Source organism: Rousettus aegyptiacus, unplaced genomic scaffold (genome assembly GCF_014176215.1).
Source record: "Rousettus aegyptiacus isolate mRouAeg1 unplaced genomic scaffold, mRouAeg1.p scaffold_m13_p_9, whole genome shotgun sequence".
Lineage (NCBI taxonomy): Eukaryota > Metazoa > Chordata > Mammalia > Chiroptera > Pteropodidae > Rousettus > Rousettus aegyptiacus.
The window spans coordinates 2,818,346-2,834,070 of record NW_023416312.1 but is presented as its reverse complement, the minus strand read 5'-3'; the positions used below and the strand labels follow the sequence as shown (position 1 = coordinate 2,834,070).

General features: G+C 43.2%; 2 protein-coding genes across 5 annotated transcripts in view; one reads left to right on the top strand and one right to left on the bottom strand.

Annotated features, from left to right (window-relative positions):
* The window catches only part of OFD1 (OFD1 centriole and centriolar satellite protein), a 54,940-nt gene that overhangs the window by 31,642 nt on the left and 7,573 nt on the right, over nt 1-15,725 (bottom strand). The window contains exons 3-4 of one of the 2 annotated variants that reach the window (XM_036226369.1): nt 10,343-10,531; nt 2,428-2,526 (exon numbers count right to left, since the gene is read on the bottom strand). In XM_036226369.1, coding sequence (XP_036082262.1) covers nt 2,428-2,520 — 93 coding nt within the window. In that variant the 5' untranslated portion in view covers nt 2,521-2,526; nt 10,343-10,531. Of the gene's footprint in view, nt 1-2,427; nt 2,527-2,817; nt 3,056-10,342; nt 10,532-15,725 lie in introns of those variants that run through there. The other variant, XM_016119234.2, reaches the window with a different exon arrangement.
* On the top strand, nt 3,087-15,337 carry TRAPPC2 (trafficking protein particle complex 2). Of its 3 annotated transcripts, none has more exons than XM_016119358.2 (5): nt 3,087-3,179; nt 9,665-9,776; nt 12,367-12,511; nt 12,941-13,026; nt 14,238-15,337. In XM_016119358.2, exons 2-5 carry the CDS (start codon nt 9,684-9,686, stop codon nt 14,334-14,336), a joined length of 423 nt encoding a protein of 140 aa, XP_015974844.1. In that variant the 5' UTR covers nt 3,087-3,179; nt 9,665-9,683; the 3' UTR covers nt 14,337-15,337. The 3 variants fall into 3 exon arrangements, with proteins under 3 accessions (XP_015974844.1, XP_015974834.1, XP_015974825.1); XM_016119348.2 differs by having other exon boundaries at nt 3,105-3,212; XM_016119339.2 differs by lacking the exon at nt 3,087-3,179 and adding an exon at nt 3,232-3,961.

Genomic DNA, 15,725 nt, shown 5'->3' with positions numbered 1-15,725 from the left:
TGCTACAAAGAATCGTAAAACTGGCTTGGGGCCTCCAACAGCTGATGCAAAGGGAAATCCATTCAGAACTAAAGCTTACAATGCCCTTTAGAAATAAGGACAGTTACTGTGTGGGGGGGGAGGAAGTGGGAGAGGAGAGGCCTGGGGACCCTCGGCACATCTCTCTCAGAAACTGAGAGACTGAGTAGTCTCAAAATATAAAAGGATTTGATAAATTTCATTTACTAGATACCTAGGACTTGTACTTAACCATAAATACAAATTCTTTGTAAACACCCAAACAGGATATGAGTTAGGCCACTAAAAAAATTCAATACATTTTAAAAATTCGACCTCACCCAGGCCACAGTCACTGGACTGAAAGTGAAGATTAGCTCAGGCTGAGAGGCTGAAACTCTGCCCTGCCATCGATCAAGCTGAGTAACAGACACTGAACAGCCGGCTGCAAACAGGAAACAACATTTCTCCCAAGGGTACACAATAGCTGTAGAGTGAAGAAGGCTCGCATAATCCTCACACCAAAACCAAAGAACAGCTCAGAAAGGATGCTGATGCTGATTAGTCAACAGCAACTGTGACTTGATGCAGATAGGAAGGAGAACACCAGCACATCTAATCCAGAAACACAGAAAAAAAGAAAATATACTATGCTCAGGAATGCAAGGACCAGTCCACATTAGAAAGTGTATCAATGCATTATACACTACAATCAATTCCAGGTGGATTAAAGGGTTAACTGTAAAAAATGAAGCCTTTTAAAAAACTTAAAAGAGAATATTCATGCTTAGTGAAGAATTTAGTAAGAATAATCGGCAAAAATTAAAAATTAAATTTGACCATATAAAAACATAACATCGATATTTTTAGAGCCAAATTAAAATTGAACACCAAGATAAAGTATTATCACAAAAGTGGAAAAAAAGATTACTAGTTTCTACTCAAAGAGTTCTTATACATTAATAAAAAAACATCGACACCCTAGGGAAAAAATGGGCAAGGAATATCAATGGCCAATCCACAGAAAACACAAATGGCCAGAAAGTATCTGCAACCTCATTGATAATTAAAGGAACGAATACTAAAATAACGGTTTTCCAATATTAGATTGGTTTTTAAAATGTCATGATGATACTGGAGCGAGGCAAGCATTCTCAAATTACTGGTGGACTATAAACTCTTACGATCCTTCTAGAACGAGATGCGTACACCAAGAGCCTTAAAAAAAAAAATGCTCGTGCCCTTTGATTCGATTTTCCAGGATAAAGTGTCTACAGGAACACAAGTAATGCCACTTAATCTATCCTAGGCAAAAAATGAGAGATGCAATTGAAGGAACATGTGGACCTGGGTAATAACCTACTCAACATCTTAAGTGTAAAATATGCTTCTGAAATATACATGGTAATAAAAACATTTGAACTAATCCTGATCTTTGCTGTTAATTCATATATAAAGTGGGCTAATAAATATTTGCTGCCCAAATTAAATATTCGACAGGGGACTGCTATATAAATTACCCATACATCCAAATATGAGCCTGGTGCCACCAAAAATGAAGATTTCAAGAAACTTTAAAGGACACAGGAAAATGTTCACCATCTAACATTAAACTGAGGATACACACACACACACACACACCATTATGCCAGTTAGTGGTTGTAGCAGAGTTGACTTTATTTTGACTTTTCTCCTGTATGTGTTTCTGTATTTTTCAGATAAGTCTGAATTGGTTTGTTTTAAAGTTACAAAAACAATAGAGGAAAGAGAAGGGGGAAAAAAAATCAAGGTCATTTTTTCTTTATTTCCCACTTTAAGTATAAAATATACTTCTATAATGTATATAGTAATGAAATGTATATAGTACATAGTACTGTATATAGTAATTCAAATCCTTTCTGTTAATTCATATATAGTGTATTAATAAATATATGCTGCCCAAATTAAATATTCATACCTTTCAATATATTTTAAAGAAGAAAGTTCTCATTCCTCAAACTATTCTACAGTAAGCAGTTGGTTTTTTAAACGTCATAATACTGGAGTGAGATACGCATGTTTTCTATACGGTTTCAATGTCTTTCATTCAAACGTGACTGGTACCACTTATTACTTCAGGTACCTAGAAACCAGATTTATAAAACAAGCCAAATCTCCCTAAAATGTATTCATTTTATGAAGGTACCCATTCTTAGGGACAATTCAGTAAATCTATAATTTGAATGTGTTTTTTTAAGACTACTCAAACTCGAAACCATTTGAGACTATTGTTTCAGAATAATTATACAGAACATGAAAACATCACTCACCAATACGATCTACGTATCATACTACTTTTAAAACCCAAGAACTGGATGGATCTAAATGTGGACTACCTGTTACACATCACACTTGGAAAAGTCGCCCAACGGAGATGCCTAAAACTGATACCTTGAGCGTGTCCAGGATACCCCGCTCCTTAAACGTCTGGTACAGCTTTTCCCGTAGTTCATCTTGACTCAACATCTTAGTTTTGGGGGGCATGGTGGACTGGAAGAGAAAATGGTTACGGGTTACCTAGCAGGCAGAAGAGAGGGGAGGTGACTTTCTGAAAACAGACTCTTGCCTGGCCTCCAGAAAGCCCTATGAGGCCCGGCGGGGAAAGTTGCTTTAACGAAAACACGACGCTTCATTTCCGCCGGTCCCAGAGGAGGCGCCGGTGTAGCCACCTGAGCCCTCGGGTGTCTGCTTCCTCCCAAGCCAGAGCCACCCGCCCCGAGTTTGGGACCCTCCCCCGGCTGCAAGCCGAAGACTAGGGGCCTCCCAGCCCTCGGAGCCTGCCTCTGTCCCGGGGGGTCGATCGGGAGGAACCAGGAAGCTGAACTCTCTGCCTCCCACTCCGAACTCAGGCAGAGAGGGGCCCTTCCCTTCGCGATTCTGACGAGTAGGCGGGGTCGTGACCCACGCGCGACTTTCTCGGGCGGCTGGAGGGCTGGTACTGGGAGAGAGGAGGCACCGCAGCTCAGAGGCGGGCCCGCCCTCTCGTGAAGCCAGCCACGACGAGCCTCCCGCGCCCGGAGCGCTACCGCGCATGCGCTGGGCTGCGCCGCGCTCCGGCCCCGCCCACATATCACGAGAACGCAACTGCCGAGTCTCGCGAGCGCTGCTCTGGGAATCTCAACTGAAGCTGCCGAGGCAACTGAGTGGGTATTTCCGTTGTCCGCGTCTCCGCGCAGGTAGGGAATGTCGTGAGGAGGGGGTGGGGACGCGGCAGGCTCTCCAGGGCACGTCCCCGGCCCTGCGTGACTCGCGTGTTGGCCCTGTCGCTCCACCCTGTTCCCATCTGGAGCAGCCAGGCCCGACGCGGCCATTCCCCAGCTGGCTGAGTCCAGCACAGCTCACCTGGCCAATCCACACCGCGTTTCAACCTGCAAATGTCCACTAGCTCGGGGGCTTCGCTTCTGTGGCCTTTCACTAGGTCACCCAGCTAACCCAGGGCTTCTTAACTGCGGCAGTATTGCCATTTGGAGCCCGAATATCCGTTGTGGGCGCTGTCTTGTGCACTGTTGGGTGTCTAGCAGTGCACCTTCCCGCCAGTTGTGACAACCATGAATGTCTCCAGACACTGCCAGATGTCCTCTAGAAGGCAAAATCGCCGCTGGTTGAAAAACCAGTGAGCTAACCTTGGAGGACCCACCGTTTTTGCATGCTGTGAGGATGAAGAAAGTGAGCCGGGTACCCACGATGCTTAAATCTAATTAGAAAAGGAACCAGTCTCTCCAGAAGCAGTAATGAAAACATTGTAGCGGGAGAGCTGGATGGGAGCCAAGATGCATTGTTGACTGGGTAAAGAGCTTAGAAAAAGGAGAGAGGTGGTTGAAAATGGAAGTGGCCGGGACATCGCTGGAAAAAATGACTTCATCTGGGCCTTGATGGGTAGGATTTGGTTGGTGGCAAAAAGAGCAAATACTTGGCACTCCAGTAGGTAAGTGCCCTCTCCCAAACCCGCAGCGGTGGATAATTGATCACAGCATTTTTCCCCGCTGACTGCACTTAGTCTCTCGATCTTTCTCAGCACCAGTTCCGGGCAGTCACTCACTGCCAGTTGATTAGAGCTGGCTCAGGAGAGGAAACCCATCTGCCATCCGTAGTCACCTTCCGTTTCCATTAGACAGCATATCTTATTTAAAGATACCGTCGTGCTGTGCACTGTCCCCTCCCCCCTCCCAAAGGTCTCCCCCCTTCAGTTTAAACATTCTCAGTTCCTTCAGTAGTTTTCCAGATCATTCCCAAGCCTGGATCCTGCCCTCCTCCCAACACAGTCCAGTTATTCTTCTCAAATGCTATTTCCAGAATTGAGAACATTCCCCAGAGACGATATTGGCGAAGAGGACATTGTCTTCTGTGAATGCAGCCTAGAATTGGCATTAGCTGGTTTTTTGACTAGTATCAGACAGCTGCCTCTTATTGAACCTGCAATTAATGAAAACTTATCAGTTCTTGTGGGTGAACTGCTCTTAAACTAGGTTATCCTCATCTTATTATGCAGTTCATTTTTTAAGCCCAAGGATAGGACTTTCTTCTACAATCTCAGAAACTTTTTTTAAATATCACCTAATTCTAGCCATGCAGATATTTTAGAATCCTGACTCTTGCCTTCTAATAATTTGGCTGCCCTTATCTTTGAATGTGGTAAGCTGTCTTCATCTCAGTTGATTCAGATGTTGAGCTGGGATAGGTTAAGGTCAAACTCAAAGGTTCCGTAGACACCCGCCCTGCTGTCAACTGATCTGGAGCACTTTATCCTTCAAGTCAGCTGTGGCTTGTGTCCCGTATTCAACATGGAACGAGTGCTTCCTGGACCCAGGCACCACTGCAGCTTGGGAGATGCCACAGATGGTGTTACCATCCAGGCTACAGCTCTAGTTGTTTTGGATCCTAAATTACTTCCTGAACTGACCTACTATTTCCTGCATTTCCCTTCCAAACAGAAAATGTAAGCTTGGCATGACTTGTTCTCAGTACAACCAGGAGTACACGAAAGAATAATAACCTACTCTACTTTGTCTAGGGATTCACATTAAAGGAGTTAATGTATAATAAAAGTTCCTAGTGTGGTGTCTGACCAAAGAGAGCCATTTAATACGTATTTCTGTTGGTGTTTTAATCTCTTCAAAAGTACTCAATTATAGACTAGGAGACAAGCCTTTTCTGTTTCTGAAAATTGGAACAACACCTATCTCTAACGGACGGTATGGATGGCTCTTTTCTTTCCTGCGACTTCTCACGTTACCGATCACTAGATATACAATCACATCTGTTTAATCCAGGATACCTAGTTTGCTGAGAACTGAAGACTTGTATTTATTAAAATGTCTAGATTTTTTAAATATACCTATCTCGAGGTTCAGAGCCTCTCTAACCTTGTTTCTTCCACCCACACTTGCTGCTTGAAAATCATTCTGTTTGAAAAAAAGCTTAATTCAGATCTGTGTCCTCTGTTAAGTGTGTACCAGGTTCTAGAAGCAATGGCCTTTCTCCCTGGCTTCTTCCTGGTTGTGGCCTGAAAAGGCTTTGTTTTTCTTAACATATTCCACACATTTCAGCTCATTTGGGGCTTTTTCCCTCCTGGTCTTGCCCCCGGGCTTCTGGTCCCAGGTCCCATTTTTATGTTCATTACTAGTTCATGTCCTACTTATTACACTATGTACACATCCTCTGAGTTCAAAGTAGTCCAGAGATCCTTGTGTCACCTCGTTGACTTCTTTAGTTGTCTCTCTCAGAAGCAGCTCAAGTCATCCTAGCCACTGAGACCGCTGCAGTTCTCACCGGCGCCCCTCCATTCTTCCAGCAAGCCCTGTCCCCTGTAATGGAGGATTTCTTCGTTAAGTACCTTAACTTCAGGAGCTTCTCACACAAGTGCTGAGCATCACTTGAACACAGACTTATCAATCAGGCCTGAGACCCCGAAGTCCTCAGCACGGAGCTTTTCCGTGTTAGGCTACCGTGCCTCGTTCCTGCATTCCCTTCCCTCTACTCAGCATTCTCTATCCCACGCTGCCCAGAGCACAGCCCCCTCCTCGCAGCTCCACTCTGCAAACACTGAGCACTTATGACATGTTAGGCTCCGTGTTAGAGATACCGGCCGGAAAACACCTCCGCCCCGGCCCTTTTCCACACTGTCATCCTCATGTTGCTTTAAGTAGCTTCACCTTGACACCATGGCCTCCTTCCCACTCTTCCCACAGTGCTCTGAACCTCATGTCCCGTGGTAAATGAACTTGTCACCACTCTACAGAATACACCTTCTACCTTTTGGCTGACACTTCTTAAATATTTCCTTTTTTTCTCATACCTGCAGGTTTTGGGTTTTTTTTTTTTTTTTTTTTTAGCTTTGATATGTGTGTTAGTTTCCTACTCCTGCTGTAACAAATTACCACAAATTTAGTGGCTTAAAACAATACAAATGTATTACCTCACAGCTCTGCAGCATAGAAGTTCAACACGGTCTCACTGGGCGGAAATCCAGGTCTCAGGAGGGTTGTGTTCCCTTCTGGGGACTCTTGGGAAGAATCTGTTTCTTTATCCCTTCCGGCTTCTAGAGGCCACCCGTGTTCCGTGACTCCTGGCCCCTTCTTCCATCTTTGAAGCTAGCCACGTTGCATCTCGTGACCACCCTCCGCAGTTACGTTCTAGTGCCTTCCTCTCCCGTCTCCCTCTTCCACTTTTAAGGCCCCTTGTAATTGTATGGGGCCCACCTGGCCAGTCCAGGATCTCCTCCCTGTCTTGAGGTCCGCTAATAAGCAAGCTTAGTTCCATCTGTAGCCTTAATTCCCCTTTGGCTTGTAAATTAACAGTCACAGGCTCCCAAAATTAGGGTATGGACTTCTCGATGAGGAACAGGGGGGCTGTTCTGGCTGCCACCCCATGTTCAGAATTGACATTTGCATTCCTCTACCTTCCCCTCCCAATTTCCTTTCTCGGTGATAGTGTCACATTTTGATATTCTGCTTGACCACCTCATCCAGACATTTGGAAACACCCTCGAGTCCCCAGCTTAATCCTTTGCCAAGTTCTGTGTAGCTGCCTCCTCCACACCCTGAGATCCAGTCTTCCTTGGAGGTGCCTGAAGGGCCCCTATTTCAGGTGATGGGAAAATTGAGCAGACACATACACGACTCACACAAACAGCAGTTTCTTTGTAATATTTGTGTTACGTACTGGAGTTCGTAATACTTCGTGGAAGGAAGGAAAGAGGAAGAGGTCACAGAACTTTAACAAAAATTGACCCAGAGCTACACTGTCCAATAGCCACTAACCACATTCAGCTATTTAAATGTTAATTAGTTAAAATTAAATAAAATTTAAAATTCAGTTCTGCAGACACACTAGCCATATTGCAAATGCTCATTAGCCACTCGTGGCGACCACATCAGACAGCACAGGTACGGAACGTTCCATTCTCGTGGAAAGTTCAATATGTGGGACGACAAAGAATTCTTCAGTATGTCTCCCCTTTGCCCACTGTGTAGGCGTGGTAAGCTCTCAGATATTAACTGTAGACATTCCCTTCCAGAGACAGTGTGGTTATACAGCTTCCTTTTCTTCCACCCCACACCTTTCAGTTTTTCCTTATCAGAATTGAATAGAGTTTTCGCTCTTATTCTTTAGCTGTTTGTGAAATCAAATTATTGGCAGCTCCAGTTCTGCCCAGCTGGGCAGTTCTTGGTGTAATCTTTATGCGGGATTTCCTTCAGTCCCTTTCTGTTTATCTTCGTGCTGTTCTTAGACCTCTGCTTCTCTCCCATCCATACAGGGGCGAGTGTGTTGTGGGGGGTGGGACAGTCTTCTTTATACATATATCATTTTCTGCTGCTGCCGAAACATGTGGTGGGGAGGGGAGTATCTGCCTTATTTTTTTTTTCCTGCTGCTGCTTCTTAAATGTTTGTGCTGAAGTAAGCCCTTCCCTTGGCAAACTCCAGCTCTGAAACCTATTCCAGCAAAAATGAATGATATCATTGTTGACTTTGTTAACATTTCAAGCTCCTATCCCTCTTCCTCTCGAGAATGATTGCCAATTCTCCTAATTTTGCACAGCTTTTGTTTTGTTCCTGCTTTTGTTCGTTATCCAGTTGTACTGTTTGGGCCTTTTTCTCATCTTTCCCTACAACAGGGATCAACTTTTTCTGTAAAGGGCTTAACGATGTCTGTCACAACTCAGCTCTGCCACTGTAGGGCAAATGCAGCCTTAAATGATGATAAAAGGATGGGTGCGGCCAGATTCCGCGACCCCTGGCCCAAAAAACATTGTAAGTCCCACTTACTTCATCATGCCAGTCTCCTGTCTGCCTTTTCTTCCAGACACAGCCTTCCAGTTCCAGGGTTAAAAGCGCCAGCTATGCCCTGATTTCCTTTACAGCGTGTTGTATTCATTAGGAAATACAGTTCAGGTGTCCTCGGATTTCGCTGCATGTTCTGTTGAGTCAGCAGAAGCCCGTGAGGCTCAATGCGCCTTGGCCCATCTCAGCTGTGCATCCCCGAGACTGTACACTCCCAGTTAACCAGAATCCTGCCCCACGGGGAGGCCTTCCCGGTCACCACATCTCCATGTGTACGTGTTCTTCCATGTTGTTCTAGATGACATTTCCTGAGCACCTCCTATGAGCCAGACCCTGCCGGGTGCTTTCTGTGCATCAGGTTGTATAACCCTCAAGCTCACCCTAAGGAGGCTGCGACCATTACCTCAGTTCTTATCTCCGTTCCACCGAGAAGGAAACACATGGGGGTGGGAGATGAAGGACCCGTGGGCGGTCGCATTGCTAGGAGGTGGCAGACCTAGACTTGGACCTAGCTTTGTCTGATTACAAACACCCTGTGCTGAAAATACATACATAAACCCATCCGTCTATCTGTCCATCCGTCCGTCTGGATTTTGTGTGTGCTGAAAACCACAGAATCACTGGTCCCCTCCACACACACTTTCTCCTAGTTTCACTTTTTTAACAAACCTATTAACCCTAGTTCCAAGATCTCTTAATGCCTCAGAATGTTTTCTCTTTGGGTCGATTTCTTCCATATTTTCTAGAATACCGAACCTTTCCTCCTGTGTGAAGAGGTGTGCCATACATTCTTTTATTTACAGGCATACATTTGTAGCATACATGTGTCAGGAAGAAGATAAAAACACCACATTCTGTAGCTAAGTGCTATAGTATCTCTCCTTTGTGTAAATGACATAAAGTGGCACTGTTTTTATCTTCCTCAGATCCATCCCTCCTAAAAATTTCGAAAGCAAGCCAATTATTTCCTAATCAGCAACCTTTAGTAATGTTTTCAGGTGTTAGTGCTAATGCTAACTGCCCCAGCCCAAGGATAGCCCAGCTTACTCTAAATGTTCCAGACTTTCAGATCATGAGAATGTTGTTTGTTATGATTTCATATTAGAGGTCTTCCAGTTTCCCTATGAAAACATGGTACTGGGTTCTACAGGACAAATCACAGGTATATAATTTGTATAGTCCAAAAGCCATATATCCATAGTAGTATACTGGAAAGCACGCCAGGCTTAGTGGCCTTCTCCTCTCCAATGTCTGACTTAAGCAAAAAATTGAATTCTAGACTTCTGGTTAAGAATTTTTGGTTTTCAGTTGTGAGTACTAAAAATATGTATTATTTTCATTTAATTAGGAGTTGTATATTGAAGACAATGTCTGGAAGCTTCTACTTTGTAATTGTTGGCCATCATGATAATCCGGTTTTTGAAATGGAGTTTTTGCCAGCTGGAAAAACAGAATCCAAAGTACGTATGTAACCTTTAAAATTTCCTAAGAATCGTTATGCTTTTGTAATGAGAATGGTGTAATGTGGTTTTAGAACTGGAAGAGATCTAAACAGATGGGGTAACTGGAATGAATCCACCACAGTTGACCGAGGCTTGCTCTGCAGTCCCAGGTTGATGGAAGCCAGCCAGGGAACGTCCTCTGAATCGTTTCTTCATCTTTGAATTCAGCACACACTTAGCACACACTAGCAGGATGCTCTGGGTCTCTTTTCCCTGGTCTTCAGTTCACTGTGCCACCCTCTATGAAAGCTACTCCCTAAGCACATAGAAACATGGTCCACCTATAGTGGGTCTGGGAGAACAGTCACTGCTGCCTTGAAATGCCCCGAAAACCCATTCTGTCCCAGCGAGTCACCCTTTTCATCAGGAGATACATAGTGAAACCATTTACACCTGGGAGAGTTAAAAGAAACCCTTACTGACGTGTCCTCTTGCTGCCCTTGAGACTATGACAGTTTACAGTGTCCTCCCACATTGCCTATTGGCTCGGTGGTACCCACGTGCTTTCCTCCCCGGTGACTCACCCAACTTCCTGTTGTCAGGAATGGTTCCAAAAAAACAAGCTTGGTTCTAACATGTTGCCTTTCTGAGTAAACAGGGCCGCAGACTTGAGAGTAGCTGGGTCCCTTCCGTCTTTCTGGGCTAGTCCCGTTCCGGATTGCCGTCAGGTTATGCTGTGTTTCTCCCAGCCTCCAAAAATAAGCTTTCGTGTCCTTTAAGACAGGAATTGGTTTTCAAAATTAATTATAATGCATAATGTCCAGTCTAGTGTATGTTGCTTTTCAACTGTTCAGATCGTGCCACTAAAACATAGTAGAAATTTAAGGAATTATCCTACCAGATGTGATCGCTACGTTCTTTTCCCATGTTTCTACGGGATACTGCTCATTAAATCTTTGGTTCGAGGCATCCATAGCAGTAGTTAAACTGTGTGTAACACAGAGTTACACATAGTTTCTGTGCACTCCAGTGGCCTGGTGGTAGGCAAAGCAGTGCATGTAAAATACATCGTCTCATGATTTGATCTTAGTTTTTTCTCCGCTACCACTTACTTTCTTAAAGCATTTCTACAGTTTACTCCTCATCACTCAAGATCTATCATCAGTGTAAAGTGATGGAAAATGCTGCTGTGAGCTAGACACAAAATACATCCATTTTTCTAACGATTAAATTAGGTACGTTCTGGTAACGGGAGAAAAGCGACATGCGTTAGTTGTGCAAGGGGTTTGAAGGCAGCTGGCAGCCTTCCTTCAGCCCAGTCGCAGAGGTGGTTCTAGTTTCCTGTGGCGGCCGTAACAAGTACTGCAAACTGGGGGGCTTAGAACAACAGAACTGCATCGTCTCCCAGCCTGGAGGCCAGAAGTCCGAGACCAAGGTGTCGGCAGGGCCGTGCCCCTCGAAGGCTCTAGGGAAGGACCCGTCCAGGCCTCTCCTAGCTTCTGGTGGTTTCCCGGCTTGGGCCAGCAGCCCTCCCGTCCTCACGTGGCGTTCTCCCTGGGTGTGTGTCTCTGAGTCCGAAATGTCCCCTTTTTATAAATACACCAGTCATACTGGATTGGGGTCCGCTCTACGGTGGCATGGCATCATGTTAACTAGTCACATCTGCAACAGCCCTCTCCAAGTAAAGCCGCATTCCAAGGTGCCGGGGTCTAGGACTTCACCATAGGAATTTGGGGGGTGGGGGGGCGGGGAGGTACAGTTCACCCCAAAACAAAGGTGTTCTTCGAAAACTGCATGTTAAAAGTAAGAACTCCACAGGAGTAAGACTGCATTCTAGGCTGGGACAGTCCCACCTTCTCCAATTAAACCATTTCAGCCCATGAAAAGGACACTTCCAGCTCTGACAGGACTGTATCCTGCTCTGACAGGTGACTGCAAACAGCTGGCCTCCTGCCACTCTCAGCCCCCCCACCCCCCCACCCCCGCCCACCACATAAGCTCCTTATCCCTGAAAGAGGCCTATGAAGCCTTTAGGAGTGCCACCTACTCAGCTGTCCCCACTGCTCACAAGGTGTGACCATGCACGAACCACCCCCGCCTTGAGGCCTGTGCCAACAGCAGCTCTGTGTAGCTCCTTCACTACCTCCTAAACCCCAGCTTACCTAAATTGCTGTCCTTTATCTGTAACCACTTAGGTATTTTTTCCTGTCTTCCTCTAAAAAGATACAAGTTTCTTAAAAGGAGGGTCTGCTTTTTTTCCCTAACATAGTATTCTTTCTTCACACACTTAAATGGTTATAGAACTTCATGCAAAATTTTTTTAAATGATACAATTTCTTGAACATATTTCATTAATACTATAATAGAATTAATATAATTGGGTGTTTCTATTTGTTGTGTTTTCGACACCAAATTTTAAAATAGAATACGATGTGAAAACACTGAGGATATTTTATAAGTCGCATGACAATAAGCAAAGAGTGAGCAGGGAGTCTTTCCATCCCTCGCCGCCCCCCCAAAGAAAAACTATAGAATTTACAGAATGAAATGTTGGCTTTCTCGATGCTTATGGAAATGTTAACCTTTTGCTGCTCACACCATCACCTAGGACGATCATCGTCATCTGAACCAGTTCATAGCTCACGCCGCCCTCGACCTCGTAGATGAGAATATGTGGCTGTCAAACAACATGTACTTGAAAACTGTGGATAAGTTCAATGAGTGGTTTGTTTCAGCATTTGTTACTGCTGGTCATATCCTTACCTTTTTAATAAAGATATCTATAGGTCGGGGTAACAAAGTAGAACATGGGACACATTTCAGGCTCTGAGTCTGTGGATCTCAAAGTGTCAGGTAAAAATTGCCATTTACAAGGCTACTTTTATTTTTTTAGGGGGAAAAATACATTTTGTTTAATAGGTAATTTTAAAACCAAGTCTCATATATAAAACTAAGGTTTATCTGAACCATATCAAGGATGATTTTACCTTATTTTACAGTTATTTTCTAACTTAAAAAGATGGTTCTCTTTAAGACAAAACTGACCTAACTTTGAACCCAGTTTATGCATTCAACTTTTCCATCACAAAATACACTGCATGTGACTAATCTGAAGATTACTGTATCAACTGATTGCTTTTCGTTTTTCATTTCTAAGAAAGATTAAACCTTAATTATTTCACATATGAGATTTATTATGCTTCATGACATAAGGCAAGAAGATGGAATAAAGAACTTCTTTACTGATGTCTATGATTTATACATAAAGGTATGGTATGTTCTATAACTTTTCAAATCTGATTATCAAAAAGGATTCGAACTTTGACAGGGAGCTGGCGTATTAAGGTGACTCCCTCATACTGCCGTTTTCATCCCAGACTAGCTCCCCTCCGGTCAGAACTACCCCTGGCAGCTCCCTCATCTGACAAGTCTTCACCACCAGATTAAACGTGCCTTTAAGAGAACAACTCACAGTGGTTATTTTTAAATCAATTCCATTCTTCTCCCCCTTTGGGTGCATACAGTTGATTTTAGTAGGGAACCCTAAAGAGAGGGAGGCAGTCTACATCAGGGAAATTGCTTCATAATTTTAATCTAAAATGTTTCCCATCTGCTTTGTAAATAAGTTACAGTGCAGTGAATATAGATCATAAACCAGCAGGAGGTGATTCATAACGCTATCAAATAGTCACCCAAGGAGAATGATGTTAACGCATTTCTTGATACTTAACGGTAAAAAGTAAAATAGTAATAGGATACCAGTGGTTAAACTGCAGTGCTAACAACAGTGTGTTAATAATTTAAATGTTCTGTATTTGGACGAGATTTTTGCATATCAGCAGAGCTAACAATCTTCCTACTTAGAAGTAGCGAGTAAGACTAGCCTTCTTATAAAGAGGGAGAAAGTAAGGTGTAAATGGTAACTTTTCTCCTCATTAGTGATTCCACTTATTAATAATTTTCTCTACCACGTTATGATACACTCATGTTATCTGAGATACTGATCACTTAACCTTGTGTTAAAGAGTATTAAAAACCTGATAAATAATTACCACACAAGGGTAATAATATGTGTGGTATAACTTTTTCTTAACTCTTGAACATATGGCAGATTTTGTTTTTTATATAGCCAAAGTGCCTTACAGAGTAATCCATGTATTTATAATGAGTATAAGTAGGTTAGTATTTCACACCAGGGTGAATCCTGAAAGTTAATTTCATGTACAGAGGCAGCACGTAAACCACCGTCAGTTTGCCACAGGTACTTAAAACTCAAACACCAAGACAAAAATTTCCTTAAGGGGAGGTTAACTATTTAACAGTGGAGCATTTGTGTTGCAAATTTAAAATGTGGTCGTCAGACTTGTTTTGAATGTCTGATGATTTAATTTAAATCTTTAAAATAATTTCCTGTTAGAGACCTAGGATTCGTCAGCCTTTTTACTTTGACAAACTCACTAATACCTTCTTCTTTCCTAGTTTGCAATGAATCCATTTTATGAACCCAATTCTCCTATTCGATCAAGCGCATTTGACAGAAAAGTACAGTTTCTTGGGAAGAAACACCTTTTAAGCTGAACGCAGAAAAATTCGGAAATAAGCAATGTCACTACAACGGAGTATACTCAGGAATGTGTACATTGTAAGTTACTTGATTAAATAGCCTGGAAAAGTTTTACTTGTAGTCTCAATTTATCTAAACCGAATGAAGTTCCTTTTATATTTAAAAATAGTCCATTCAATTCTTAGAATTATTAACAGATCAATATTTGATTATGAACAGTATTATTTATAAAGAGCTCTTTACCGGTAATCATGAAATACTTATATTTTACAAATTGAGAATAAGCTTGTGACTGTCTTCATCAGATAGGTTGGTTGATCCTGATGTAACAATCCAGAACCAAATCTTGTCAAGAATTGATAGATTTAAAACAAAAAGTGTCTGCAACGGGGAATGAAGTCGATAGCGCGTACGTGGGCTTATCTCTACATCTAGGCATGTTATAATATGTATAGGCAGTATACAGAGCGCTACCCAAGAAGCCGAAGCAAACAGATTTAGTAGTGCCAAATGCACGTGACTGCCCGTCGGAGACTGGGAACAGAGATTCGGCTGTCATCCTAGAACCCTGGATCTGTTTATAACATGGGACATTGGGACCAAAGGGACAGATGATGTTTTATTTCCTTTCCCTCAGATGGTATACTCAAGATGAAATGAACCTGCTGATATCTGTACTAGTGAAGAGTTGTAAGGCAGTTCTAGAGCTGTGAACAAAGCCTGCATTACATTAACATTTGCACTCAGCCTAGTAGGCTATACGCGGAGGGGTGGGTATGGTCTCCTGTACTGTAAATGTCACAAGTGTGGGATCTTACTGTAAACGAGTAAACACCGATTGAAAAGTAATATAACCATTTTCTGCACTAATTGTGAGCGCTTGAATTTTGTTCCATTTTGAATAAATCAAGTAAGTAATTCCAAGTTTGGTCTAATATCTGTGTATGAAGTTGCTACCATAATTTTTTACCCCATGTATTTATTTGACTTCTTAAATAAAATAGTTTGCCCAAGATTGTGGGAGCTCAATATCGAGTTTTTTTAAGTGCTGCCCACCCGCCCTGCCTCCACTGTTCTGGTTGTTTGCCCCATTGAAAGCCTACAAACTATACCTTTAAAGTAACTACAGTTATTCAGATCACCTCAAAACTAGGGAGCAGAAAGGATACTTAGAGATCTAGCAGTAATTTCAGCCATGCTCGTTGGGGAGACCCAAACATGTATTTATTTTGTATAGTTTGCTCTGCCCTCAGTGACCGTAGAACGCAGGGCTGTGACGCAGCAGCCAGGAGCGGCAGCGACGCGTTTCAGCAGGAAGCTGTAGGGCGGAGACGGTTTGGGCCCCAGCCCAGCCACACGACAGCGACAGCGGCGCCCTGGCAACAGCAGTCCTTTTCTCCAGA